This window comes from Mustela putorius, unplaced genomic scaffold (assembly GCF_011764305.1).
Source record: "Mustela putorius furo isolate JIRA1106 unplaced genomic scaffold, ASM1176430v1.1 tig00000196_pilon_pilon_pilon, whole genome shotgun sequence".
NCBI lineage: Eukaryota > Metazoa > Chordata > Mammalia > Carnivora > Mustelidae > Mustela > Mustela putorius.
The window spans coordinates 9,476,033-9,502,048 of record NW_025421310.1 but is presented as its reverse complement, the minus strand read 5'-3'; the positions used below and the strand labels follow the sequence as shown (position 1 = coordinate 9,502,048).

The following is a 26,016-nucleotide window of genomic DNA, read 5'->3' as shown; positions in this document are numbered from 1 at the left end:
GGCCAATCAACCGCGACGATGCCCGCCTCCGCCCTGACAAAGGACCAATCGGGGGCCTGGAGGGAAGGGAGGTGTGGCAAGAGGGTCCGGACCAATGGAGAATAGAGTCCGGAGAAAGAGGCGGGACCTGAGGGAAGGGGAAAGGGACTTAGTGAAGGGGGCGTGGCCGGGAACTAGGGGAAAGGTCGTGCGCGTCGGGAGGTGCTCCTGCAGCGCAGCTCCTCCGGAGGCCTCCCAAACCTTTCCCAACGCCCTCGCATTTATCCCTCCCCCAGTTCCCCACTGTTTCCTCGCCTGTTTAAGTCGCTGTGCTCGCATCCCCTGCGCCCTCTTGTGTCTGTTTCCCCATCTTCTTCTTGTCTTGTTCCTGGTCCCAGGACCATGCCTCTTCCGTCCCCCTATATCCGTTTTTCCGCGTCCATGTCCCTACATCCCTTCCGAGCACCCATGTGCTCTCCTGACCCCACCACTCCTGTGCCCCCTTCCCCCTCCGAGCCCAGGCGCCTTGTCCACTCCACCCAAGCTCGTGTCCCCATGTTCCTTGTTCCCTATAGCTTCATGTGCTTATGTCCTCCCTGAACCCCCAGGTGTCCCTGTGTCCCAGTCCCCCGTCCTCTTCATATCCACATTGCTCCCGCGTGCGTTCCTGTCCTCCGTGTCCTCACGGCCCCCAGAAAGCCACGCGGAGCCGCGGCGGTGAAAGCCGTTCCTTTATTCTGCCCCAGGCAGGCCGCGGTCACAAGCACACGGGGAATCCACTGAGGGCATCCGTGCTCTGCAAGACCCTGTCCGCCAGCAGAAAGCAGAAGCCAGGCGGGAGGGGAACGGAGGGCAGAAGCCTGGGAGACGGTTTGTCCTGGGGCAGATGGCCGGGAGCGCCCCGGGGACTGGGGCTTGGATCCCCAAGGGTGCTCCTGCCGGTTCTGCGGATGTCGGGAGCGGAGTTTGGTGAGGAGTCCCTGGGAGGGCGGCTGGGAGTCTGCGGGGGTCGGGGGCGGGGGTCCACCGGGCAGTGTCCTCCACCCTCTTCCCGCTGTCCAGGTTACCCGCGAGAATAGAGAAGGGTAAAGCCAGCCACCCCGAAAAACAGGACCACGAGAAGAAGACATCGTTCTTCCGCGCGTTCTTCACTGTATAGCCTGTCAAGGCAATCAGCAGCAGCAGGCCTGGGCTCCACGCACCAGGGGAGCTCCGCCTGGGCTGGGAGGTGGGGGGCGCACCCAGGCCCCACCCAGAGTATGCCCATCCAGGGCCACGTCCTTTTCCCTCAGCCACGCCCCCTCCTCTGGGTCTCTGGCCCCTGTCCCCACTCGCATCCCCGCGACCCCTGGGCCCCTGTCCCCTGCAACCCCCAGGCCCACCCTATGACTGTGGGCCCGCTGCCGTCCCACCGTAGAGGAAGAAGATGCCGCTCGTAGTCTGGCCCCGTGAGTCGCCCTCGTGGCGTAGGATCCTCAGCCCCATCACCAAACACCCGATGCCGCCAGCACCATGCACGCCCCTGTCACCGCCAGCATGGCTGGGGAGAGGGGCCGCCTCAGCCGGTAAGGGGCTGGGAGCAGAGCTGATGGTTTGGATGGGGACTTGGAAGTTACTTCATGAGGGAAGTGGGTCCCGAGTTGGGGGATGGTGGTAGTCTCTGTCGCAGAGGAGCAGATGGGCCTGAGACAGGAGTGGAAGGGGTAAGGGTTTGGTGGGCAGGATGTGTCCTGCTGTTGAGCCATCTGTGGTCTGTGCTGGGGGCTGTCTGACCATTAGAGGACATCTGGGCAGGTCGGACCTCACTCTGGCAGGGGATGTTGGAGCAGGTGCCACCATTACACTCCTGCCACAAGCCACTATGGCCCCCGGGGTAGCGGATCCAGTAGTTGGTGGTAGTGGAGAAAATCGTGAGGATTTTGGCCAAGAAGCCTAGCAAGGTGCCCCCGCTCTGGAGGCTCCGCTTCACGCCCATGCCAGCGCGGCTGCTGCGGAGGGCCACACACGCAAGATTGGCTGATACTCTTCCCGTCCCCAGACCCCTCTCCCGGGTCCTTCAAGTCCTTGAGACACCCTCCCACATGTCCCTCCATGTGTGATTGCACCCCAGCACTGCTGCCTCCTTCAGGCCCTTCCAGAGACCTTCATGGCCTACTGCTCCTACTGGGGGCCTTGAGACCTTACCCCCAAGGAATCAGTGCTTAGAGACCTCCCTGTCTTTGGAAGATCTCCAGGCCCCCAGGAATGTCCCTATAGTCTGTCCAGTGCCCTCCTCCCCACCCCCCACCCCCGCCCTGCACACACCCACCTAAGTGACTCACACTCAGCTCCCAGGGCTTCTTAGACACAGAGTCCAGAGGGTGGGGGAAGGGAGACCACATCTCTGTGACACAGGAGGAGTTCTAAAATCCCCTCTCCCATCAGTCATTTAAAGAGATAAACCTCCCCCAACACACACACACACACACCCTAAGCAACTCTACTAGCAGAGAGACCGCTCAGAGTCAGATAACAGGTCTGGGGAGAGCCAAAAGGCCATGGCATAACAGACCATAGCCTTGTGAAAACTCTTCCCTTGATTCCATAAGCTCTGCAGGTCCCTGTCTCTGTGACTGTGCCCTCTTGGGTTCCCATGCAAGCTCCCGCTCCTCCTCCCTCCACTTCGTGCCTGTTGGTCTGGAGCCTCCATCCTGCACCTTCTCACCAGAGGAGCAACCTCACCGAGTCTCTGTCCCAGACCCCCGACAACCACATCCCAACTGAGCTCAGCATCTTCCACCAAACCGGGGCTGACTCCGCCATCCCACCCAGTTGATTGTGCCAGATCCCTTGGCACTGTCCTTGCCCCCTCTGACCCATCAATCCACGAAGCCCCCGAATCCCTGTGTCTGGTACCTTCTGCCCCCCTGCATCTGGCTCCTTCCATCTTTCCCATCTCACGCCCTGGTCCCAGTCGCACCCATTGGATGCCAAGCTCCTCTCTCCCTTTGGGCCTCCCTCCATGCCCCAGAGGAATCTTGGCACCTGGAACTGGCGTTGACCCTCCCCAGCTCACAACCTTCTCCTAGCTTCCCACTGGCCTCAGGAGGGAGTCACTGTGACCATTGGGGCTGTTGCTCCCACCTCCTTCTCCATCCCCTGAAAACTTTGAGCCTTTCCACACCTCCCCCTTTGCGTCTCTCTGTCTGGATGATCTTTCCTTGGCCCTCAAGAAGCCCCTGAACAACCTTCCCCCAGAAAGCTCCCCTCCACCCCATCCGACAGAGTCAGTCTTTCTCCCCACCATCCTGGGCTCTGCCTGCTGTCTTGCTTCCCCCACTGGACTTGCAGCCCCCCAGTGGCCAGGGCCTGGGGCAGCCTCTCATCAGCATCCCCAGTGAGACCAAGGATAAAGGAGGAGCTCAGGAAAAGCCAGCTGAAGGAGTAAATGAATTAATGAAGTAAGTGAGGAGGACCAGAGTGAAGACAAGGGTGACAAAATCAGAGAGGGAGTGAGAAGGTAAAAGCACCAGAGTGGGAAAGACAAAGGAGGAAAGAGAAAAGACAGGGTCTCAAGGTAGAAACAGGGAGAAAGACAAGGACCGGAGAAGGGAGCCGACATGGGGCCGCGCCAGCCCCAGCTCCATGCCCATCTGTGCCCATCCATGCGTGGGGGCTGCCTGAGGGCACACAGGGGTTCTGACTCCTTCCTGGGATCCTGGGGTCGCCCACCAGGGAGCTGCCCTGCCCTCAGCTTATGTCTTGGCTGAATTAATCTCAGAATAACCAGATCTCAGCAAATTGTTGTTGAATGGACGAAGAAACAAACAGTGGGGTTGTGGGAGGGCTGGGGTAGGGGCTAGGAGGAGGGCTGTGGGTGCCTGTGGCTCCTGACGAGGTCTTCCCCGAACAATGCTTCATCCTGCCCGGCTCACCTCTGGCTTACAAGGTCTCATAGCCAGACTGGGGGCCACTACAGTGAGCATGCAGACTCAGGCTGCCTGGGAGGGGGGAGCAAAGAGAGGTTAACATTAGCCCCCACCCTGCTCTCTCAGAGCCCCCAGCAAGCCTCTCCAGGTCCCGGAGCAGTAGTCACCTGTACAGAGACAGAGGACAGCTGAAACCCAGCCCAGGTAGAACGACCAGGAGAAGAAGGTCTGGATCTGAGGGTGTCGAGGCTGGTTCCACCGCTCGCTGGTATAGACCGCCATGGCCACCACAGCAAAAATGGCTGGGGATGAAGATGAGAGAGGGCTCAGACCCTCTGCAGAAACTCACCAGTCCCCAGAGCCCAAGTGCAGCCCGGAGCCTACCTGCAGCAAAAGCCATGATAGAGGAGGAGAGGGGCCCGTAGCCTCGAATGGACAGTGAGGGGACGTAGGACAAGATCAGGAAGATCACCGACACCAGCGCCGACAGTGCAGCCAGAATGCTGAGGCTCTGCGTCGCGCGGATGTAGCCTGCCCCGAGGTAAGACTTCAGTGCCTGCCCTTCCTTGGGCAGCCCACCACCCGCAATAGGAAACACCACTGTCCCTTACCTGGTACCTCACTGTTAGACTTCTCTGGCCAGAGCCCCGAGTGAGACGAGAAGGTGGGCCCCATGGCCACGAACCAGAAATCCGTGCTCAGAGCAATCAGGATGGTCACCAAGGCCAGGGAGCCAGTGAGGAGGCCCAAAGACCGACAGAGCTCCATCGAAGTGAGTCCTGGGCGTCCAGGTCCTGCGGATGAAGGGGCCAGTGATCTGGACTCTTGGGCCCTCTGAGCTCAAGAAAGAGAAGCCTTTAAGATTTTAAAACCAGGCCGTTTGGTTTCACACAGTTCCGGGTTGATGAGTCTTGCCCTGTACCCCCCCTTCCCGGTTGCCTTGACAGCTTCCTCCCCCCACATAGGTTGGGTTCCCCTCACAGCATGTGGTGGGGAGGGTGTCACATCATCAGTGGTTTGGTGGTGGTTCAGAGCTTGCCTCTGCTTTAGGTTCTATACCTCCCACCTTGGAACCCTCAACATCAGAGGAGACTTCCTGGAAGAGGTGTGAAAGAGGCTTGGGGGCCCCAGGGTGGGAGGTGGTAGATGAGACCAGGGTGTGAGCTAAACAGGGGGATGTGGCCAAAGGGGACAGTTAGTGGTTGTGTCATGCTCTCCTGTCGGTTCTGTAACCTTCCATTCTGGAAGAGGGAGGCCCCAACTCTAGTGTGTCCACAGAAGGAGGGGGGCTGGAGACTAGGTTCTTGCAGCTGAAGGAAAAGAGGGCTGGAGGCCTGGTCTCGGGTCCTGAGCAGGAGGCAGGGAGTCCTGGATCCCTGCCTGGAGCTTATCCCAAAGGCAACCAATGGTGGAGGATCACAATCCTGCAAGTCTGTGGAGAGCAAGACATGTCCACATCTACCTCTGATAAGAGTTCGCAGACAGCTCTGACTTGAGCAGGGCCTCATTCCAGGATCAGGGTGTCTCAGGGGCAGAGGTGGGCACACAGGACTGTCCCACCCTCCCAGCACTAGCCTCCTCTTCCCATCCCGGCAATAGGTCCTAGACAGAGCCTCACCTCACCGATGAGCAGGAAGAAGGCGAAGGTGTCGCAGCCCAGGTGGAAGGTGCAGGCTCATGTGACTTCCAAACCAAGGGAATGGCCTAGAAGAAGACCTCTGTCACAAAGATGACACGAGCCAGCAGTCCCACAGCAGCCGGTAAAGGGGAGACTCAGAGGGACTCAAGAGGCCAGGGCCTCTTCCATTACTGGAATCTCCAGTTTGCAGGCCCCCCATCTCTCACCCAGACCCTCACCACCAAGGTAACTGGCCAGTCCTGAGAACGTGCTCACGAATGCAGGCTTTCAGGGGCAGATTCGGGTCATAAGGAGCAGGGGCACCGACGCAAAAATGGCGGTATGTGTACCTCTAGTGGAGAGCAGTGGACAGGCTTCAGGAATCCCGGCCAAGGGAGTGTCAGAGCCCAGAGGTCACCTGCAATCTCTACCCCATCCTTAACTCCACCCCTGTCCTCCAACACAACCCCAGTATCATCCCCAGACCTAACCCCAAACTCAGCCCCATCCCTAACCTCATCTCCAAACCAAACCCAACCCTGTCCATAACCCAGCTCTACCCACAAATTCAACCCCGTCCTGATTCCTAAACCAAACCCTATTTTCATTGCCAAGACCGGCTCTAAACCCAGTCCCATCCCCAACCCCCAATACAACCCACTCCTTAACCCCAGCTCCAGCCTCTAATTTAACCCCATCCTCCAAACTAACCTGACCTCCATCCTCTTATTCACAAACTCAGCCCCAACCCCATGTCCAAATCCAAGTTCAGCCCCAAACACAAACCCATCCTCATTCTGAGACTTAATGCTAACCTTGTTTGGAACTTCACACCAGATCACACTTCCAGCGCCACCCCAACCTTCCTCCCGCTCTGTCCCACCCTTTATAATTCCGACCTCAGCCCTACTCATATTCATCTCAATCCCACCTATTTCATCCCCCCCCCCCCCGCCCCACACACACACTGTAGAGAATGGACTATGGAGGCAGGCGGGGGGTGGGGGACAGGAGGAGGGGCAGAGCTGGTTAGGAGACTGAGGCCATAAGCCAGGTGAAACAAGATATGAGTCCTAACTGGGTGATCAAGGAACCTGGACACAGTTTTAAGGTAGAGCCAACGCCGCTTGCCAGTGAATCAGATGTGGGACGCAGTAAAGCAGCTGCTGATGATCCCAGGACTCTTGGCAGGAGCAGCTGGATGACAATGAGGCAAGATGGGGAGATATGGGAGGAGTTGGTATGGGATGTGGGAGAGACCAGGACACCTGAGATTTGAGATGCCTCTTCTTTTCAAGTGGACACTGGAATTACCACATCATTATTATTGCTAGAATAAACTCCTATAAATATGATTCCTGGAATAAGCCTCAATAAATATGTCTCCTTAAATAGGCCTCAATAAATTACCATTAGAGAAGGCCTCAATTGCCATTATTAGTAGAGGAAGCCTCTATAAATACAGAACTATTGTTATTTGTGAAGTCCCCAATAAATATTTCTAGGGAGTAGGTCTCTGTTCATATGACAGTTTTAGCATAGACTGTAATTAATATTCTTATTATTAGAATGGGCCTTGCTAAATAGTCTTATTAATTTATGGTAGATATTAGTAAATCTCACGGCAGTTGGGCACAGCTTATTGAATGAAGTAATGAGCGAGTGAATGAGAAGGTCAAGGTCATGAATGGTATGTGAAGAGTCAGGACAGGGTGTGGATCAGAGATCTGGCGCTTCTAGGTGTGGGGTCCATCCAGGGAGGGGAGGGGCTGTGAGGAATGCTGACTGGAGATGGTGTGAGCAGTCAGGTGGTTTTTTTCACAGACCTTTTCGTTTATCGTATTATCCCACTGGTATTATGATTCATAAGAAACACATATTTGTTCTTTGTACTGTTCCTGACATGAAGCTGCTAAAAGCCTTGGTATTTCATAGGCAATGAGGGCCTTGCTACCTTAATGGTTAATGAGGCAACTGGGGGCAGGGAGGTGGTGGCAAAGCACTGGAAGGTAAGGTCAGGTTGCCAGGGGAATCAGCCAGGTGTCTGGAGGGTTGGAACTTTCAGTCCCAGCCCCCAACCTGGGTAGGGAGGGGCTGAAGACTGAGTAATCACCAGTGGCCAGTGGTACACTCAGGATGCCTGTGTAATGAAGCCACCATGAAAACCCAAAAAGACTGGGTTCAGAGAACTTCCAGGTTGGTGAATGTGTGCGTAATAGAGAGAGTGGCCCCCTGAAAAGGGCACAGAAGCCCCTTGCCCCTTTCCCATACCTTGCCCTGTGGGTCCCTTCCATCTGGCTGTACCTGAGTTATATCCTTTTATAGTAAACAGGTGATCTAGTAAGTGGAATCTTCCTTCGAGTTCTGGGAGCCACTCTAGCAAATTATTCAAACCCAAAGAGTGAGTCATGGAAACCTCCACACTACTGCTGGTTGACCAGAAGCCCAGGTGACAAGCTGCACTTGTGAGGGCATCTGAGGTAGGGGTGGGGGGCAGACTTTAGGACTGAGTCCTTCACTTGTGGGATCTGACAATACCTTCTTATAGAGAGTGTAAGAACTGAGCTGCTTGGTGATGTGGAATTAGGAAAAAAAAAAATACAGAATTGGACCTACACATCTGTTTCCTAGAAGTCGTAGTTAACCCCTGGGTGGGAACTCTGTGGTTCATGTCTGTCCCCATCCTTACAGAGACTGAGCAGGTTGGCCTGCAGTCCTCCAGACACCCCCACCCTGTCCACCACTCACACCTGTTTCTCATCACCCCAACCCCTCAAGGACCACACCTTAGTAGTTTCACATCAGTTTTATTAGATTCTCAAAAAGTCGCTCTAATGGAGATCCCATTTCTCTAACACCCCCCCTTCATGGGCTGGGCCTTGGGTCTTCTCAACTGCCTCCCACCAGGCCCCATTCTTCCTCCCTCCCCCTTGGGACACAGGAGTCAGAGGCCTCTGCCCAGAGTCCACGATTGAGCCCCCTCCTGCCCACAGGAACCAGAACTTCAGGCCTCTAGACCTTCCCCCTCCTTTTCCGTGGTCCTATTTAACCTCCAGATGAAGTTGGGGGTACATTGGGCTCAGCGGGGAGCAGACAGGCGCCGACATTCATGCATCCGGTAGGCACACATGTAGAAAATCCCTGCATGAGAAGAGATCCCATTGGCCCCCCCCCCAAGTCCTCCTAACCTGGGCTCCTAGCCCAAGACCCCAAAACAGCACTCCCTTTCTTCCTGGGTGTCTGCAGCATCTCGATTCTGTCTCCTGGCTCAGTGCTGGGGGGCCCATGTGGGACACCCCATCATCTGGCCCTCTGAAGTGCTGCCCACTCTGCCACAGACACTGACCTTCCCACCCCCAAACCCTCATACCTGCGAAGAAGGCCATGAGCAAGGCCACCCAGCCCAGGATGTAAGACCAGGAAAAGCGCCAGTCCCCAAAGCGGCGACCAAGGAAGCTGACAGTGACTCCAGTGTAAATGGCCAAGGCCAACAGGACAAAAAAGGCTAAGGGGAGAGGATGGGGGGAGGTGGGTAGGAAAGGGGGTAGGGGTGGGGTTTGCAGATGGGGGTGGGAGTTAGATAGAGGAAGGGGAAAGGCGGGGAGGGGTGGGAAGGGGAAAGGGGGAGGGTGCCGGGGGAGTAGGGGTCGGGTGGGGATGGGACAGGGCTGTGCTGTGTAATAAGGAATTTGACTGGAGCTGGTTTGGGGCTGGGACAGAGACGCTAAATCCCTGGAATTTCCCGAGTGATAGGAATGTTTTTGTTACTGCTGAGCCTCTTGGGTTTTTATTGATGAGCTGAGATGACAATAGGTAGGACCTGGTCCCCAGAAGGACCAGCCCCAGGAACAGAGCAGCCACCAGGGGCTGTGAGCCACTTGGTATCGGACCACCTTCTGGGGAAGGTAGCTAGAGACCAAGTTCAGGCACAGGGTCAATGACACAATAGGGCCTTGGTAATGAAACCCCAGCAGGAACTCCAGACATGACAAGTGTGCCAGAGTTTCCTGGCCGGTGAGGCACTCAGTGGGATGCCATGGGGGAAGGATGCAGAAGCTCAGCCTTCAAGACCCTCTCAGGTTTCACCCTGTGCTTCTCTCGGTTTAGCTGGTGCTGAGGTGTAGCCTTTATAATAAATCTGTAATTGTAAGTATAGTGCTTTCTGGAGTTTGGTGACTTCTGGCAAATCTTTGAACATGACTGGGTTCTGGGGACCCCCGAACCCGCAGCCAGTGGGTCAAAAGTGCAGATGACCTGAGGACCCCTCTTGCAACTGAAGTAGGAGCAGCCTTGTTAGGAATCGCACCCTTAAACCTGGCGGGGGGGGGGCGGGGGGAAGTTAGTGCCCGCACCGGGCGACCGGACAGCAACTGATATAAGAGGCTGGCATTAGGCTTTTAGAACCAGTCTTGGAGTTGGGGTTGGGGTCGGGGGGAGACTAGGTTGGCCGTGGAGCTGAGAATGAGGAATGGGGCTGGGGATGGAAATGGGCTGGGAAGCTGGGGGTGGGAGTGGGGAGATGGGGAAGTTGGGTCCACTCACTGGAGGCGAAAAACATGATGCCGGCAGAGAAGGGCCGGGAGAGGCGGGTGAAGGTGGGTTGCTGAGCGAAGGCCAGGATGCCCATGATGATGCCCGAGGTGGCACACAGGGAGGACAGGATCATGAAGGCCCGGGTGGCATTCCAATAAGCTGTGGTAGCACCGATCGGTCACTCCCGCGCCTCCCCCAGCCCAGGAGGCCTACCTCTCTGTCCCTGACGCAGCTCCTCCCTCACCTCTGCAGTCCCTCTCTTTACCTGCAAGCCCCTAATCATCTTCCACAGCCCAGCTCCCAAATCCCCTCTGGGAAGCACCCTTTCACCCCTCAGGTATCGTCCTCACCCCCTGCTCCTGGCTGTGGCTCTTGGGGCTGTGGCTCTTGGCTTGTTCCCCCTTCCAGTCCGATTGCTCCCTGAGGCCAGGTTTCTACCTTGGGAATACTCCCAGCACAAGACTGGTTTGCAAATGGGCCTGGAGAGATATTCGTTGGATGGATGGATGGATGGATGGATGGATGAGTAATGAATCAGTGTTGATTCCCCACTATCTGCCTGCCACTCACTTCCTGTCCTCTCTCCCATCGCTCGCTTTCACTTCCCAGATAACCACTGCCCATACTTGAAAATGACCTATTTATTTATTTTTAACTTGTTTATATCTGTCTTTCCCTGCTGATCGCCCAGTTTTCTGAGGACAAAGGTCTTGCTTCCTCATTTACTTCCTCTCATGCACGGGTGCCTGGCACATAGTGGGGGCTCAGGGCACATGCTGAGTGAATGAACGTGGAGCCTGGAGCCTGGAACGTTGTGCTTGGCACTGAGCTGACCCTTTAGGACATGCTCTGGGAATTATCGGTAAGATTTCATCCTTCATTTAGCAGCTACCAAATACGTGTCAGACACGCATTCCTTGAATGAGCCTGTTCATTCCTTCCAAGGGCCCTATGCTGTATGTACTATTTTTAATCCCCGTTTTTCAGGTGAAGAAACTAAAGCTCAGAGAGGTAAAGTGACTTATCCAGGGTGCCCTAATTGGCAGTGGGACTGGCGTTGACACCCAAGCATCAAAGCCCTTGTTCTGATCTGCTTGACCATACTGGCTCTTGGAGGACCCAGGACACCTGCAACCCTGGGACAGAGCCTGGATCCTGCCCCCGAAAAATAAAAAGTCTGGATCTTTGCAAAATGCATTCTTTTGCCTTGTGTGAATGTCAGTGAGAAAAAAAATTGCTGGCTGTTTCTCTGTGGATGTTGTCATGGGTTGAACCGTGTCTCTCCCCGCAACCCCCAAACCCCCAAATTCGTATGTGGAAGGAAGCTGCAATCCTCAGAGTAGGACCTTTTTTGGAAATAGGCTCATTGCCAATGTATTTAAGGTCTCAATGTAGCAGAGTGGATTCCTAATCCTAACTGACTGACAAGTATCCTCACAAAATGGGGAAAGCTGGAGAAAGACAGACATGCGGGAGGGTGGGGAGCACCATGTGAAAATGAAACAGAGATCAGGATGACACACTGACATGCTAATAAATGCCAAAGAATGCCAGCCAGGAGAGAGCCAGCCTCCACCAGAAGCCAGGCAACAGATCCTCCCTCATGGCCTCGGAAGGAACCAACTCTGCTGACCTCAGTTATCAGACCCCCAGCCTCCAGAGCTGTGAGATGGTACGTTTCTGTTGTTTGAGTCACTCAGTCCATGGTCCTTTGTCACGGCAGCCCCAGGAAACTACGGATGCCTCTGAGTATTTAAAAGGCTGGAAGACTTACGGGACATGTTTTTGCCTATATCCTCCCCGTGGTCCCACTGAGGTAGGAGTGCAAAATGCAAACATCTCTGAGGGTTGCCTCCAGCTGCAAAAAGAGAGCAGCTTATCTGTCCCCCAGCAGGCTGAGGTGGGGGCTGCGGCGAACAGGGCACCTGTGTCCCATGCCAGGTGACCCATTACTACCTCTGAGCTCCATCTTCAGAGAAAACTCTCCCTGTTCCAGTCACAGTGTGCCCCCTATCTCCTGAGGGCCCCTGACTGGTAGACCGCCTTCAAAGGAGGCAAAAATGGATTTTTCAAAGACAGCCGCAAGTCCAGATTTTTCTGGCGACATCAGAAACTTTATAAAAAACACTATACACACGTGTCTGTGGCTGGAGTTGGCCCCGGCGAGTTCACGTATGTCTGCTCTGGGCCTGGTGAGCCAGTTACAGTTGACCTGCACCGGGAGCCAGCTGTGTGGACAGATACCCAGCAATCTATCAGGGTGAGGATTTTGGCTTCAGGGTCAAATGGACTTGCAGACCTGCATCCTGCCTTCCTCTCCTCCATCCCCAACAGAGAGAAGATAGACTGGGATGTGGGTGTCCTTAGGGCATTCCCAGGCTGAAGCAGGAGAAATGGTGGAAGTGTAACGAATGAGACCTCCGGGAATGAAAGGGATGCATGAAATCAGGAGGCTGACCGAGCCCAGGAGCTGGCGGCTGGGGTACGTCTTTCCATTGCTTCCTGCCTCAGTTTACCCCTCCTGCACCCGGGCATCCTGTTTCCTCTCCCAGACAGGTTCAGTGAGATGGGGCAGTGAAATCTGCCCTAAGGGCTCTGGAGGGTTGGCTCCTCCTCCCAAAACCCCCTGGAGAGAATGTTTGGCTTTTTGAGGGCAAGGCTCATGTGTTTTTTTTGTTTTTTTTTTTTGTTGTTGTTGTTGTTCTAAGATTTTATTCATTTATTTGACAGAGACAGTGAGAGAGGGAACACAAGCAGGGGGAGTGGGAGAGGGAGAAGCAGGCTTCCCACTGAGCGGGGAGCCCAATGAGGGGCTCCATCCCAGGATCCTAGGATCATGACCTGAGCAGAAGGCAAACACTCAAGGACAGAGCCCCCCAGGTGCCCCAAGTCTCTTGTTTTATTCACACACACAGTGGTACCACCCTCAGTGTTGTTGGGAGACCAAAGGGCATTAATCCAAGTCAAGCACTTAGAATAGCATGTAGGACTCAATGACTTTCAATTAATGCCAGTCATCATCATCATTATTATTACTACTACTACTATTTGGTACATAGAAAATATGTGACATTATATATTCTTAATTTATTAATATATAATACACCTTATATATTCTTAATTTATTTTTATATAATGTATATTGTGTATTAATTTATTACTATGTAGTGCATATTATATATTATGTAATATAAAATATATGTAAGTATATCTCCATATATATGAATGTACATATGTATATGTATATGCATATGGAGAGCTATACATAGAGATATAGAGTATATTATATTATATATTATCTTATATTTATAATATGTTATTATAATGTAGTTTGCAAGAACTGTATGTTGGAAAAGCTATTTTTCGCCATTTTTACAACATATATTATAATGTGCACATACACACACATATATATATAGACATACAGACATATATATATATTACAAAGCCTGGTGCACAGTAGCTATTAAAAACTACCATCCGGGGGATGCCTGGGTGGCTCAGTTGGTTAAGCCGCTGCCTTCAGCTCAGGTCATGATCCCAGCATCCTGGGATAGAGTCTCACATCGGGCTCCTTGCTCAGCAGGGAGCCTGCTTCTCTCTCTGTCTCTTCCTGCCACTCTGTCTGCATGTGCTCCTTCTCTCTCTCTCTGACAAATAAATACATAAAATCTTAAAAAAAAAAAAAACAAAACCCAAAGTCTTAAAAAAAAAAAAAAACTACCATCCGGTATTTAGCAAATTTAGGGTCCGTATTGCTTCTGTATCCCACAGTACGCAACCTGGTTCCTGATACATCATGGATATTTAGGAAACACTATTCTGACAGCCCTGTCCCCGCAGCTGCTCCACTGAGCCCGTGCCTGGAAATGTCACCTGTCTACTTAACCTCTAGTACATTTCATAATTGTACCGGAAAGAAATTCCTGAAATCCCAGTTCTGTCCCTTTTGTGCAAAGCGATCTCTGGCTGGTCCCTCTCTGAGCCACAGAGTTCCCCACCAGCCAAACAGGTGGCGAGGGTGTGCCCTGAGGGGGCCTCTGAGCCCAGCCCCAGCCCAGCCCCAGCCCCGGAGTCTTACCAATGCTCTCTGTCTGCAGGTAGCACTTGTTCCCCAGGCAATATCGCCACAGGCCCTGGTGGGCAAAGGACCCCGACAGCCGGTACTGCATCCAGTGGTCTGTGGCTGTGGCCACCACCAGGAGGATGGTCCCCACCCAGGCACAGAAGAGGCCGCCACCCATGAAGCTGTACATGGTGATCTGTGGAGATGGGAAGAGGTGGGGTCAGGAGCTGGACTCCCGGTGGAGGGACGAGGAGTTGGGGACCTAGACTCCCGGATCCCAGATGCGGAGGTTGCTAATGGCTGGGACAGCAGGTCCCTAGGAGAGGAAGGAGCTGGGGGCCTGGGCCCTCGGTTCCTGGATGGGGAGGAGGTTGGAGCCCTGGGCTCTTGGGTCCTAAGTGAGGAGGGAGCTAGGGGCTGGGATACCAGCAGGCCCCTGGGGGAGGAAGGAGCTAGAGCATGGATCCCTAGGTCTGGGTGGAGGAGGGAACCTAGAGGTCCAATGCCTGGTCCTTACCTGAGTGGCAGAGCCTACCACAAGCCCTCTGTCTGCCTCGGCCCTTCTGTGCAAACTGAGCCGAGCCAGGTTGCTGGCCTCTCTGCTCCCTGGGTCCCCCAAATCCCTTAAGCCTCCCCACACAATGGCCTTGTGACCCAGCAGCTTCCAGCAGGCAGAAGTGCAGTGGTGGCAGAGGCCCCAAATGGAATTCGCTGAAACAGGGATCCAAGCGCTCCCTCCCCGCAGCCCCTGGCCCCACTGGCCTCGCTCTGTGACCCTCCCAACGACCCCACCACCCTTTCACAGGTCTTGCTCACAGCGCCCACTGGGTTAGCCTGAGCTGCGTAAGCACACACAGAGACACAAGACATAGGGGCAGCCATCCATTTATTGTTCAACCAGGGGTGAGGGAGGCGGGGCAGCAGGTGTCTGGGTATGTTGGGCCAATGTTCTTTGCAATTGGGTCACAGGGCATGTCACAATTGGGGCTGGGACCGGAAGAAGGATGGGACGGTATTGGCTGGGATCAAAGATGGGCTGGGTTTGGGGTCAAGTTTAGGAGGCAGTTAAGGATGAGGACTGGGTTGGCCTGAGGTAGTCGAGAAAGAGTGTGCAGAGCTGAGACTGAGGGTGGAGATGGGGACAGAAATGGGAATGAGTGGGGCTGGGGATATGGCATTGAGAGTGGGGATGGGACTGGGGTTACAGAGGCGGGTGGGGATGGGGTTGGGGCTGTCACTGTAGTTGGGGTAGTGCTGGGAATGGGGACAGGCATGGCTTTGGGTGGATATGAGGCTCAGGGCTTTTGTTGGTGTGGGATCCCAAGTCAGCTCCGGTTTTCATGGGGTGACTCGCAAGACCCACTCCTGAGGCTGTGGTTTTGGGAGAAGAAACATGGGAGGATGGTGTTTCTTGGGGTATTTCTGCCATAGCTGAGGTCACCCTGGGCTCCAGGAAAACCCTCCTGGTGACCCTTCTCAGGAGTCTGGGGAGCTGGACTTTCAGGGTCCTAGTACTCTGCCTCCCAGTCTTCTGCTGCAGCAGGCGGCATGTCCTGGGGTGGCTCTTGACCTCGGGCTTCCTTCTTCCCATCCTGACCAGGCAGAGTTGGTGGTGATGTTGGCATCGCCAGTGGAGTCTTGGGGCCAGCCCCAGACCCCCGCGGCCAGCCCCTCTCAGCCCTTCCAGGTTGCCATCGCTGCTGGACCTGGCCCCGGCCTGGCCTGCGCTGGACGCCCCAGCCCCCGCGTCCCCTGGGTGGCCTTGTGGCCATGCCTGGCTGGGTGTTGCTTGCCTGGGGGGTGCAGCATGCCTGGGGGTTGCAGGGGCAGGAGGGCAAGGACTGTTGAAGGGTGTAGGCCCCCAGCAGGGCGCTGTGCAGGAGGTAGGAGAGGGCGTCCAGACGGATGGGGACAGTGACAGAGGCCAAGCTCTCAGGGAGCCCCAGGTGGGCTGGATCTGGGATGCCCAGGGGGAAAGATGGCAAGGCTGGGAAAGGTGCAGGGGGGCACGGCTCAGTCCTGGGTGATGGCGGGGACAGGTTGTTCCTGGAATGACAAGAGTACAGGTCAGTAGTTCTCACCATCTCTCCGGCCTTCCTACTGTGGTCCAGCCCTTCTCCTGGGAGCCCATTCAGCTCAGCGTCCACCTCTGATTCCCGTGCCTTCTCTCTCTCTCTCTCGCTCAGTCTCTCAATCTTTCTCTCATCTGTTTTTTCCATATCTCTTTACAGAGAGACAGACAGCTCAGTCAGGACGTCAGAATCAGACAGAATGAAATTCAAGCTGCAGGCTGCCTCGCTCAAGGTGTGTTTCCAGGTCAATCACTTCCCTGTGCTGAACCTTCATTTTTCACATCCAAAGATGGCTTTTGGTAGTACCAGAGGTGCATAGGCAAGGCCTAGGTCTGAAAAGTATTATTTCTCCAGCTCTATGGCTGTTCCTGACATCTCTGATTCTCCTGGCTCTTTCTTGAAACTTCTCCCTCTTCCTCCAATATCTGTTTCTAGCTGTGTCCCTTCTAAGTATCTTGTTCAGCTCGGTCAGTAAGATCGCTAAGATTCTGTTTCTAACTGATGATACGTGAGCCTTTTTGTTGTTGTTGTTCTGATACTCTCTTTGGGTCAGTCCACTCTGCCTCTGATTTTCTCCGCCCCTTCCCTCGCTGACCTCTGTCCTCCCCATGAGGAAGGTCTTGCGTCTCACCCCTTGGGCCCAGTCCCTTTCTCTTGCTGTTCCATCTTTACAAGGGTGTCTCAAGCGTCTTCTAGCACCTTCGCCACGATTTCTCCAGGGCGCAGGGAGGCGCGGAGGGGTCTGGAAAAAAGTGCCCGGGACTTTGTCTGGAGTGGGGCGTGGCCGGCGGACGTGAAGAGCCCCAGGCAAGTACACCAGAGTTGCAGGATCTAATGCCTCAACCCTACATATCTTAGTCTGCAGGCCCCATCTCCCCGAGACGCAGAAGTCTGGTCCCTGAGCGTCTTCCACGCTCAGACCCAGGAATCCGGACCCCCAGACCTCTGCTTCCTCAGACCTAGACGTCAGGACCCCAGCCCTTTCCTATCTTTCCACCTGTTTCTGGCCTTTTCTTCTGGGGGCCTGATGGTGTTCTTTAGGACCAAAGGGAAATCAGGACATCTGGATGCTCTTTAGGACAGAGGGAGAAGTAGATGGGTTGGAGTTGAGGCAGACACTTAACTCACCGAGCCACCCACGCGCCCCTCTCTTGGAATACCTTTGTATTCTGTTTACAGAATTTCTATTTCTGTTTACAGAAAAGTTACAAAGTTAATACAGAGAGTCCTCATACAGTCCTCACCCAGCTTCCCCCAATGTTATCTTCTTACATGGTTGCGGAAACTTTGTTGCAACTAAGAAACTAACATGACTATTAGCCAAATCCAGACTTTATTTGAAATTTACCGGTTTTCACACTCAGGTCATCTATTTTCTGTTCCAGAAGCTGATGCAGGTTGACATTTATCATCCAATCTCCTTTGTCTCCTCATTCGGCTGCAGCCTCTCTGTCTTTCCTGACTTTTTACAACCTTAACAATTTTGAGGAATGCTACTCACTTATTTTATAAAATAGAGGTCCATTTTAATTAATAATTCTAATTTATTTCTTTGAGAATTCTAATTTATTTAATCCTCCCTTCACAGATGATCAGACTGTGCCTCAGAGAGTCCAAGTAAGTTTCTCAAGGTCAGAGAGCTAGGAAGTGGCACAAGTGAAATTTGAACCTCAATTCTGTGTTCTTAATGGAGACTCAAGTAGGAGCCAGATTATGTAGGACATGATAGGCTGCAGTGAAGACTTTGGGGTTTGGGGGTGTTGGGTTTTTTTTTGTTTTTTGTTTTTTTTTTTTTTTTTTTTTTTTTTTCATTTTAGAACACTGAGATGGCTTCAAACATTTGTAAGCTGAGGTGTGACATACTTTGACTTATGTTTGAAGAAAAGCACTGTGTCAGCAGTTTGGAGAACAGGCTCTGGTGGAAAGCAAGGGAGCTGATATCCTTCAGGCCAGGAGTGGTGGTGACACCCAAGCAGGGGTGGGTAGGGGAGTGGGGATGGGAAGATATGAACGGATTTAGGATGTTTTTTGGAAGAACCATCAGAATTTGTTGCAGGGCTTCTGGGGGTGATTAATGAGGAATCAAGGATGATGCAAAGTCCCAGATGCCTGAGTGGCTCAGTTGGTTAAGCATCTGCCTCTGGCTCAGATCTTAATCCCAGGGTCTTGGGACTGAGTCCCACATGGGGCTCCTTGCTCAGTGGGATGACTGCTTCTCCTCTGCCTGCAGCTCCCCCTGCTTATGCTCTCTCTCTGCCAAATAAATGTTTTGTTTTGTTTTGTTTTGTTTTTTTAAAGGATAATGCAGAGCTTTTGGCCAGAGCAGTGTCTTTGAACATAATTTTTTTTTTTTTTTTAACAGAACTTCACAATATCCCTCTTTAGGAATGGGAAAGCCCAGATACCCAAGACCTTCCATTTATTGAGTTCTCTGGAATCCACGACCTGTGCTGGGTGATGCTGGTGACTCAGAGACGTCACCTGCCCTCTAAGGAGTCTGTCTTGAGGGGTGGGGGTCAGACACAGAGATGGACGGTAACATTCCCAGGTGATGAGAGCTTGCAAACAGAACAGGAGGGGAGCAATGAGTGATGCTCCTGAGGTTAAAGGGGTAAGGTTGGGGGCCAGGAAAACATTGCTGCGCAGGTGTGGGGCTTCTTTGGGTTTTTTGTTTTGTTGTTTTGTTTTTAGGAAAGGTGGCCTTTGATCTAGAGTGAGTGGGTATTTGATGTAGAAGAAATGGTGTGAGCAAAGGCCAGGTGGCTGGGATTGAAAGGTTTTTTTGTGTTGTTGTTGTTGTTTTTTAAGATTTTATTTCTTTGTCGGACAAAGAGAGCACCAGCAGGCAGAGGGGCAGGCAGAGGGAGAGGGAGAAACAGGCTCCCGGCTGAGTAGAAAGCCCCACGAAAGCCCCACGCCGGGATCGATCCCACGACCCTGAGATCATGACCTGAGCTGAAGGAAGACCTTAACCGACTGAGCCACCCAGGCGTCCCTGGAATGGGAAGATTTTTTTATCCCAAAGCAGGGGCTTTCCTTTCCGGGCGAGCGTGATTAGGCTTCGGGTCTCATCCAACCGTTATGTCCTATCCGGAAGAGGCAGGACTATTTTGTTCAGACGGGTCTCCAAAATGGGGTTCGAATCCCCGCTCCGCCACCGACGAGCGCGGGACCTAAGGCAAGCTGCCTAAGCTTTTCGAGTTCCCTCTTCGCCACTTGGCGCTTCCTGCTCGACTGCAGCAGAACGGAACTGCTTCCCGTTCAATTTACCAAGGACCCGGCGCTTTAAGATCCTCCGCCCGCACTAGAGAGTGGAGGCGGGCTCTTGGGTCTCTAAGGGAAGGTCCTTTCTGCGTCTTCCAAACTGGACAGGCACCTTCTGAACGCGACCAATCAACCCCTGAGTCCCGGGCAGCGAAACTTCCGATTCGCTGGGGAACGCAGCCGGCTATACGTTGGAGCTCCGCCCACTCCGTATGCGTAACGCATCGCAAGATAGTCATCCTTGGCTCCGATTGGCGAGTGAGCTCGCGCTGCTTTCGAGTCCCCGCCCCGCTGCCGTCCTGTCGGCGAGCCAGACCTCTTGCTCTTTGATTGGGTATATTTCTGAGCGCTCCCTTGCTCTGTGATTGGTTATGGTCTCTCCGGCCCTTCTCCGGGCCTTTTGCTCCATCGTCCAGCGTCGTCGTCGTCGGATGCCATTGTCACTGTTGTGTGGCGTCTGTAGCATGCTGGGGCGGGGCGGGGGGGGGCGGGAGGCGGTGGAGATCCTCCCCAGGCCTGGAGATGCCGAGTGAAACTTGGAGGGGGGATCCTGCCCAGGGGTCTTCTTGGCCCACGAGGGAGCCCACTGCCTCATCTCCACCCCACCTTAGGATCCCCTTCCTTTCACGTCCCCCACGGGCCTCGGGCAAAGTCCCAAGACTGGACCTTTAGAGCCTCCATTCATTCCCTTAAGTCCTCGCTTCCATCCCCTCCAGGGGACCCTGGGATGCCCTTGGGGTCCCTGCTCTCCCTTGAGCCTTACCCGCTCTTTCAACCCATCCAACTTGGGGGCCCTCAGGAGTGCAGGGTAAGCGTCAGGGCCTCTGGGTCTTGGGGGCTCCTCCCACTGCCGCCCCTACCCTTACATCCTCCCTCTCCCCCGAGTCCTCCCCCCACCTCTCTTCCTTACCCCCTTAGAGACTCTCCCCACCTCTGGGGGCTCTGGCCTCACTGCATTCCTCCCAGCCCAGGGGTCGCTAGACTTTTACCCAAGAGTTACCCCTTCTTCCTAAAAGAGTCCTGCAGACTGAGGAGTGGTTCCCAGCCCACAAGGTCAGGATTCCCCCCCCCCCCTTGTTGTTTATGCCTCCCCTCCCCCAACTTCTAGGCCCTTCAGAAAGGAGATGGGACCTCCCCACCCTCAGGAGTCCAGCCTCCTCTCCTTCTAGCCCCTTTCCCCTTCCTTCCCAGCCCACCATCCCCTTGGGAAGTCCTTGAGCCCTGTAAGGGGGGACAGCCATTCTGAAGGCCCCCACTCCTTCAGGAGATCCCAGGTGTCCTTCATATCCAGGGGGAGAGGGTCTCCAGGGACATGTCTGCCTTCAGACCTGTATTTCTTCCCCTCTTATTCCTTAGGGCCCAGCCCCTCACTGCCATTCTCCCCTCCCCCAACCCCATCTTTCCAGGTGTTTTATTGACACTTCTGAAATTCAGGAGGTCATCTGTAGGACACCCTTACACTTTCATATACCCACTCCCCCGACCTGAGGGTCTTCTCTGCCAGCTCCTCTGCTGGGTTCCCTCCCTTAGACATCCCACTGTCTCCCTAGGACCTCTGTCCTCACTGCTAGCTCCCTCACACTCAGGATGCCCCAGGGTATCTTTCTCGTAAAGGGGGTCATTCCTGCCCTGTGAACCTCCCTCTTTCTTGAGGCCTCCCTTCTCACAGCCCTCTCCCTGCACTGTCAAGAGGTCTGTAAAATTCAGGGTCTCTCCCTTCTTTGGAATCGCCCCTTTCCCTTTGCCATACATTTGGGACGATCCTTTCCATTGTCATCTTTTTTCAGGGTTACCTGCATTCAGGGGGGTCACCTGGGGAGCTCCCCCACATTTGGAGAACTCCCACACAGCACTCCCCAACTCAGCGACAGTCCCCTCAGCCCTCAGAGCAGAACCTTCTTGGTACAGAGAGTGATTCTCAGGGCCTCCCTTAGCTGCAGCAGCTTCCCCTCTCCTGGGCTTCCTCTTACACTCCCAGAAGACCCAGCATCTTACCCCCATTCTTCCAACTTTCTCCCACAGTCACTGTCCTAAGACCCCTCTTTCCTTGGTTTCCCTATCATCTCACTCACTTTTAGCATCCCTGAGTCATCTTCAGCATCCAGGCCATCAATCCCAGGACCTCCTGTAACTTCCACCTCATCAGCATAACCTCCTGCACTCTCCCCTTCCCCCCACACCTGGGCCTGCCTGCTCTTGCCCTCACACCTCCCCCAGAATTAACCTTGGGGCACTCCCAAGGATCTTCTCCTCACACTTATCACAGATAGAATTCCCTCTCTTGTCCGCTTGGCCTTAGGATTCTCAACCTTCTCACTCCTTCCCAGCCTCGTCCAGACTCTAATTCACACTCCAGGTTCCCAGTACCTTTGTCTCATACATGGGAAGGGCTTTCCTGCTGGCTTTCATGAGGAAGTGGAGGATCCAGGTTACTAGGCTCCCAGTCAAACATGCTTAGGTCAGCAGTCACTGCTCAGGCCTGTGTCCCACATTGGGCCTTGGAGCAGGGCACTTTCGCCCCAACCCTGTGGTGGCCAGAGTGCTTGGCAAGAGGTTACTGGAGTGAAGGGGTCAGATTTGTGGGCTAGGTCTGAAAGGAATCCCCCTAATGCCATTTGGCTATGAATGATTTTCAGACCACTTGAAAGTTGAGATTTGCTAGAAGCGTCTGCTAAAGTGGCAGTGGGAGTCTGTAGGCCTAAGGGTCCCAAAAGGGAGATTACGTAGACATGTTCCCTTGTATTATCTCATGTAAACTTTACGAACATAATCTTTCAAAAAGTGCTTAATATGTTTTATATTTATATTCATATTCTTTTAATACAAGTAAATGAACTCTTTCTGTTGTATAGTTCCAAATTTTGGACAAACGCATCAAATGCATAGCCATGTAACCATGACGACCACCAAGACACAGAATACTTCTCTCATCCCCCCTCCCAAATTCTCTTGAGTTGTCCCTAAGTCATAATAACCTAAAAGACACAAAACAAACAAACAAAAAACCAGTATCTTCTGGAGGGCAGTTTGGTCTTATCTAACAAAATAAAAAGGCACAGCCCCTTAGACCTGATGATACTACTGCATGGGGGTTCCCTATACATGGATTAGTTACCCCCCCATTTGAAAAAAAAATTTTATTTATTTATTTGAGGTGGAAGAGGGGCAGAGAGAGGGGGAGAGAGAATCTCAAGCAGGCTCCCCACTGAGCACAGCACCTGACTCAGGGCTTGATCCTAGGACCCTGAGATCATGACCCAAGCCAAAATCAAGGGTCAGCCACTTAACCAACTCAGCCACCCAGGCACCCCTAATTACCCACCCCTCACACCATTTTACTGACCAATAAACAATGCTCAGAGAAGTCACTCATGTCATTTTGGCAAACATGCAACAAAACCAGCCAAGATAAACTTGTTTTGATGCCAGAGCTTTGTCTTCTTCTGTATGCTGCATTCCAGACCAGCGACAATGATGATGTCACAGCGGGAGAAAATAACACATTTTTTGAAAACTTGGAGGTAACTGGACTCTATTCCAAGTGGCTTTATCTAGTCCAATCTCACAGCAGCCCTAATAGGTATTATTCTCATTTTACAGGTGAGGACACGAAGGCACAGAGAGGTTAATGTCTTGCCCAAGGTCAGAGCTGAATGTATGGCCTTTCTGAGCTATTCTGGCTACCTTCCTTCTGAGTTTTTATGTTCTCTTGGAGCAATTTGAGGAAAATGAAGGGATTTTTGAGATGACAAATTAGGTGGAAATCCACCAGTAGAGAATGAGATCTACTGAAAGCTGCTGGGAAAGAAAGTGTTGAAAGCAGGCTCAGAGAGAACAGGACAGGATACCTGTGATGTAAGATAAAAAATGGTAGTCCAAAGCTGGTATGCGTTGTACAATAAAGATTTTGTCAGGCCTTTGTTCCTGGCTCCTGGAAGGGAACCTCTAAAACTCTTGCAATTTTCTGAGCTACAGAAGTGTCTTTGATATTTACGACGGGCCCTGAGACCACACCTAAGTTTATGGTAACAGGGCGACTCACGGTGGGACCCTAGATGGTTTGAAGGTGGGGGCTTTCCATGCTGGAAAGACCAACCATGTCCTTAGGGCTTTGGGGCTTTGAGCCTTGTGACGTCAGCCTGAACCCCCTGGGAGGGAAAAGGGTCTAGGGACTAGGGACTGAGTTCAACCACATCATGTGACCAATGATTCAACTCATTATGGCTACATTAAAAAAAAAAAAAACCACTAAAAACTCTGGACACCAAGGCTCAGGTGAGCTTCTTGGCTGGTGACACACATCCACATGCTGAGAAGGCAATGCATCTTGAGGACACAGAAGCATCACAGTTGGGACCCTCCCTGACCTCCCCCTACAAATCTCATTTGGCTGGTATGAATTTGTGTCCTTTCTTATTTTTTAAGATTTTATTTATTTATTTATTTGAGAGAAAGAGGGACAGAGAATGAGTGGGGGAGGAGGGGCAGAGGGAGAGTAAGAAGCAGCCCGATGTGGGACTCGATCCCAGGACCCTGAGATCATGACCTGAGCCAAAAGAAGACACTTAACCGATTGAGCCACTCAGGTGCCCAACTCACCTGTAGCCTTGATTTTATCCTTATATAATAAGTCAGAAAACATAAGGAAGAATTTCCCTGAGCTTTGTGAGCTATTCTAGAAAGTTATGAAACCCAACAGAGGGTAGTGGGAACCTCCATCTATGGCCAGTCCATCAGAAGCGCAGGTGGCATCTGAAGCAAGGGAGAGGGGCACCCTCGTGGGACTGAGACTGTCCCCTGTGGGATCTGATGCCACCGCCAGATAGGCAGTGTAAGAGTGGAATTAAATTGTAGGACACCTACCTGGTGTCAAAAAATGGCTCAGTGTGTGGCAAACGCATACCTCTGGGGTCGGAAGTGAAATGTAGTAGCTGCATGGGAATAAAGGAGAAACACATGGGGCAGAGAGAAGGGCCACCGTTCTCATGTCAAGAAGCAAAGGAGTAACCAGAAAACTTCACTGAAGCCACCAAAGTCCTCATAGTTTTGCCTCATGAAAGAGCCAGTCTTTGGACACCTTCCACCCAGGACACAGCCAGGATTAGCCAGAGAAGCGGCTTCAGCCCACAAGAGGCCACTGCTGTGGCCAGTTGGGTCAAGAGTCACTTGTCCCCATGCCTCTTCCAGGCCCCCAAACTTTGGGGAACCAGGGCTTTAAGTGGGATTAGAGAAAAGGTGTGTCTGGGGTGACTGGTCTCCCTCTCTTCTCCGAGGAGGCAAGTCCCAGCTTGAACCTCCACTGGATAGAGAGGGAAGCTGAGGGGAAGGTGTAAGGAGCTGTAATAATCAGAGTTTTAATAACCAGAACTGACTGGAAAGTTAGGGTATCTGACAAAGCTGAGACACCATTAGGGACTGAGAATAAATGTTTTGACAGAGGATGATTGCGTCAGTGATCAGAAACATAGAACAGTTTATTTTTTAAGATTTTATTTATTTATTTGACAGACAGAGATCAAAAGTAGGCAGAGAGGCAGGTAGAGAGCAGAGAGCTCCGATGTGGGGATCGATCCCAGGACCCTGGAATCATGACCTGAGCCAAAGGCAGAGGCTTTAACCCACGGAGCCACCCAGGCACCCCTCATAGAATGGTTTTTTATTTATACTTCCTGGGGCCGATAGTCCCTGGTTAATTAGAGGGGGTATCTGGCAACACAGAGAATCTATGCTGAGACTTCTGCCTTGGAGCCTGCCTTCACTCTTATTTTCATTTACACGACTTTGCCTTTCCCCAGGGTCCCAGGTAACCGCCCCATTCCCTCCAAGTCCAGTAACTACTGCAGAAGTCAGGACCTTAGCTCACATAGTTCAAGGTTATGACCTTGGTCAAACCTGTTGCCCTAGCAACACACCCTTTGAAACTTCCCAGGTCACAGCAACTTTGAAGGACGACTCTCATGTCAGGATCTGGGGGTTCAGGGGGGAAACAGAAGCTCCCCAGCATCCTCCCCACCCCAACCATGGTTCAAGGAATTCATAATATTCAGTGCTTATCCATTTTAGGACCTGTCTGACTCTGAATTTCACTTCTGCCATTTCCCCACGTGGCCTTAGGCAAGCCGCCTTTATAAAATGAGGTGGTTGCATTGGGGGATCCCATTCGGAGTTCTTTCCCTCTGTGTATACTGACTCCTAGTGGCCAACTGCAGTCCTTGCAGCTAATTTACTGTTGAATTTTACGCAGTCCCCAGCCGGCTGCAGCACTAAAAAGCATGACAGAGGAGGTGTCCCAACCATGTATATCATCAACCACCCAGTAACGACCCCATCAGGGCTCCTAGGATGACTATGGAGGAAGAACAGAGAGAGCATGGAAGACAGTGAGTTCTCGTATCTTGTTCTCGCCCTTGCTCTGTATCTTATTCTCCAAAGCTATTTGCATTCCCGCTGCAGATTGGAGCGCCATGGCTGAAGCAACTAGGCAGGCTTTTACAAGCTGATAAGATTTAAAATATTATAGTTGCCATTAACAAATGTGAGATCTGGGTCTCAATAAATTCTCTCTTCTTTTGAATC

At 52.9% G+C, this 26,016-nt stretch overlaps 4 protein-coding genes and 2 long non-coding RNA genes across 7 annotated transcripts; 2 read left to right on the top strand and 4 right to left on the bottom strand.

Moving 5' to 3' along the window:
* Positions 1 to 695: 695 nt before the first annotated feature.
* On the bottom strand, positions 696 to 3,611 carry CLDND2 (claudin domain containing 2). The gene is given in 5 exon segments (XM_004767134.3): positions 696 to 813; positions 1,050 to 1,166; positions 1,392 to 1,484; positions 1,487 to 1,519; positions 1,786 to 3,611. Coding segments are annotated over 5 exon segments (489 nt in total). The 5' UTR covers positions 1,955 to 3,611; the 3' UTR covers positions 696 to 736.
* LOC123391273 lies at positions 1,424 to 6,860 on the top strand. The gene is made up of 3 exons (XR_006605905.1): positions 1,424 to 1,544; positions 4,014 to 4,428; positions 5,487 to 6,860. It is a non-coding gene; the product is annotated as an uncharacterized LOC123391273 (long non-coding RNA).
* Positions 1,531 to 4,792, bottom strand: NKG7 (natural killer cell granule protein 7). Of its 2 annotated transcripts, XM_045077453.1 has the most exons (5): positions 4,499 to 4,792; positions 4,272 to 4,418; positions 4,055 to 4,189; positions 3,894 to 3,959; positions 1,531 to 1,662 (listed from the first exon to the last, which is right to left on the bottom strand). In XM_045077453.1, exons 1-4 carry the CDS (start codon positions 4,653 to 4,655, stop codon positions 3,901 to 3,903), a joined length of 498 nt encoding a protein of 165 aa, XP_044933388.1. In that variant the 5' UTR covers positions 4,656 to 4,792; the 3' UTR covers positions 1,531 to 1,662; positions 3,894 to 3,900. The 2 variants fall into 2 exon arrangements, with proteins under 2 accessions (XP_044933388.1, XP_004767190.1); XM_004767133.3 differs by lacking the exon at positions 1,531 to 1,662 and having other exon boundaries at positions 3,750 to 3,959; positions 4,499 to 4,791.
* Positions 6,861 to 8,304: 1,444 nt separating the features above from the next.
* On the bottom strand, positions 8,305 to 14,703 carry LIM2 (lens intrinsic membrane protein 2). Its single transcript, XM_004767132.3, has 5 exons — positions 14,622 to 14,703; positions 14,120 to 14,300; positions 10,048 to 10,197; positions 8,876 to 9,010; positions 8,305 to 8,646 (listed from the first exon to the last, which is right to left on the bottom strand). Exons 2-5 carry the CDS (start codon positions 14,292 to 14,294, stop codon positions 8,585 to 8,587), a joined length of 522 nt encoding a protein of 173 aa, XP_004767189.1. The 5' UTR covers positions 14,295 to 14,300; positions 14,622 to 14,703; the 3' UTR covers positions 8,305 to 8,584.
* Positions 10,189 to 11,231, top strand: LOC123391275. Its single transcript, XR_006605907.1, has 2 exons — positions 10,189 to 10,900; positions 11,026 to 11,231. It is a non-coding gene; the product is annotated as an uncharacterized LOC123391275 (long non-coding RNA).
* Positions 14,704 to 14,993: 290 nt separating the features above from the next.
* CUNH19orf84 (chromosome unknown C19orf84 homolog) lies at positions 14,994 to 16,188 on the bottom strand. Its single transcript, XM_045077282.1, has one exon. The coding sequence runs from the start codon at positions 16,186 to 16,188 to the stop codon at positions 15,613 to 15,615; it is 576 nt and encodes a 191-aa protein (XP_044933217.1). The 3' UTR covers positions 14,994 to 15,612.
* Between the last annotated feature and the right edge of the window lie 9,828 nt (positions 16,189 to 26,016).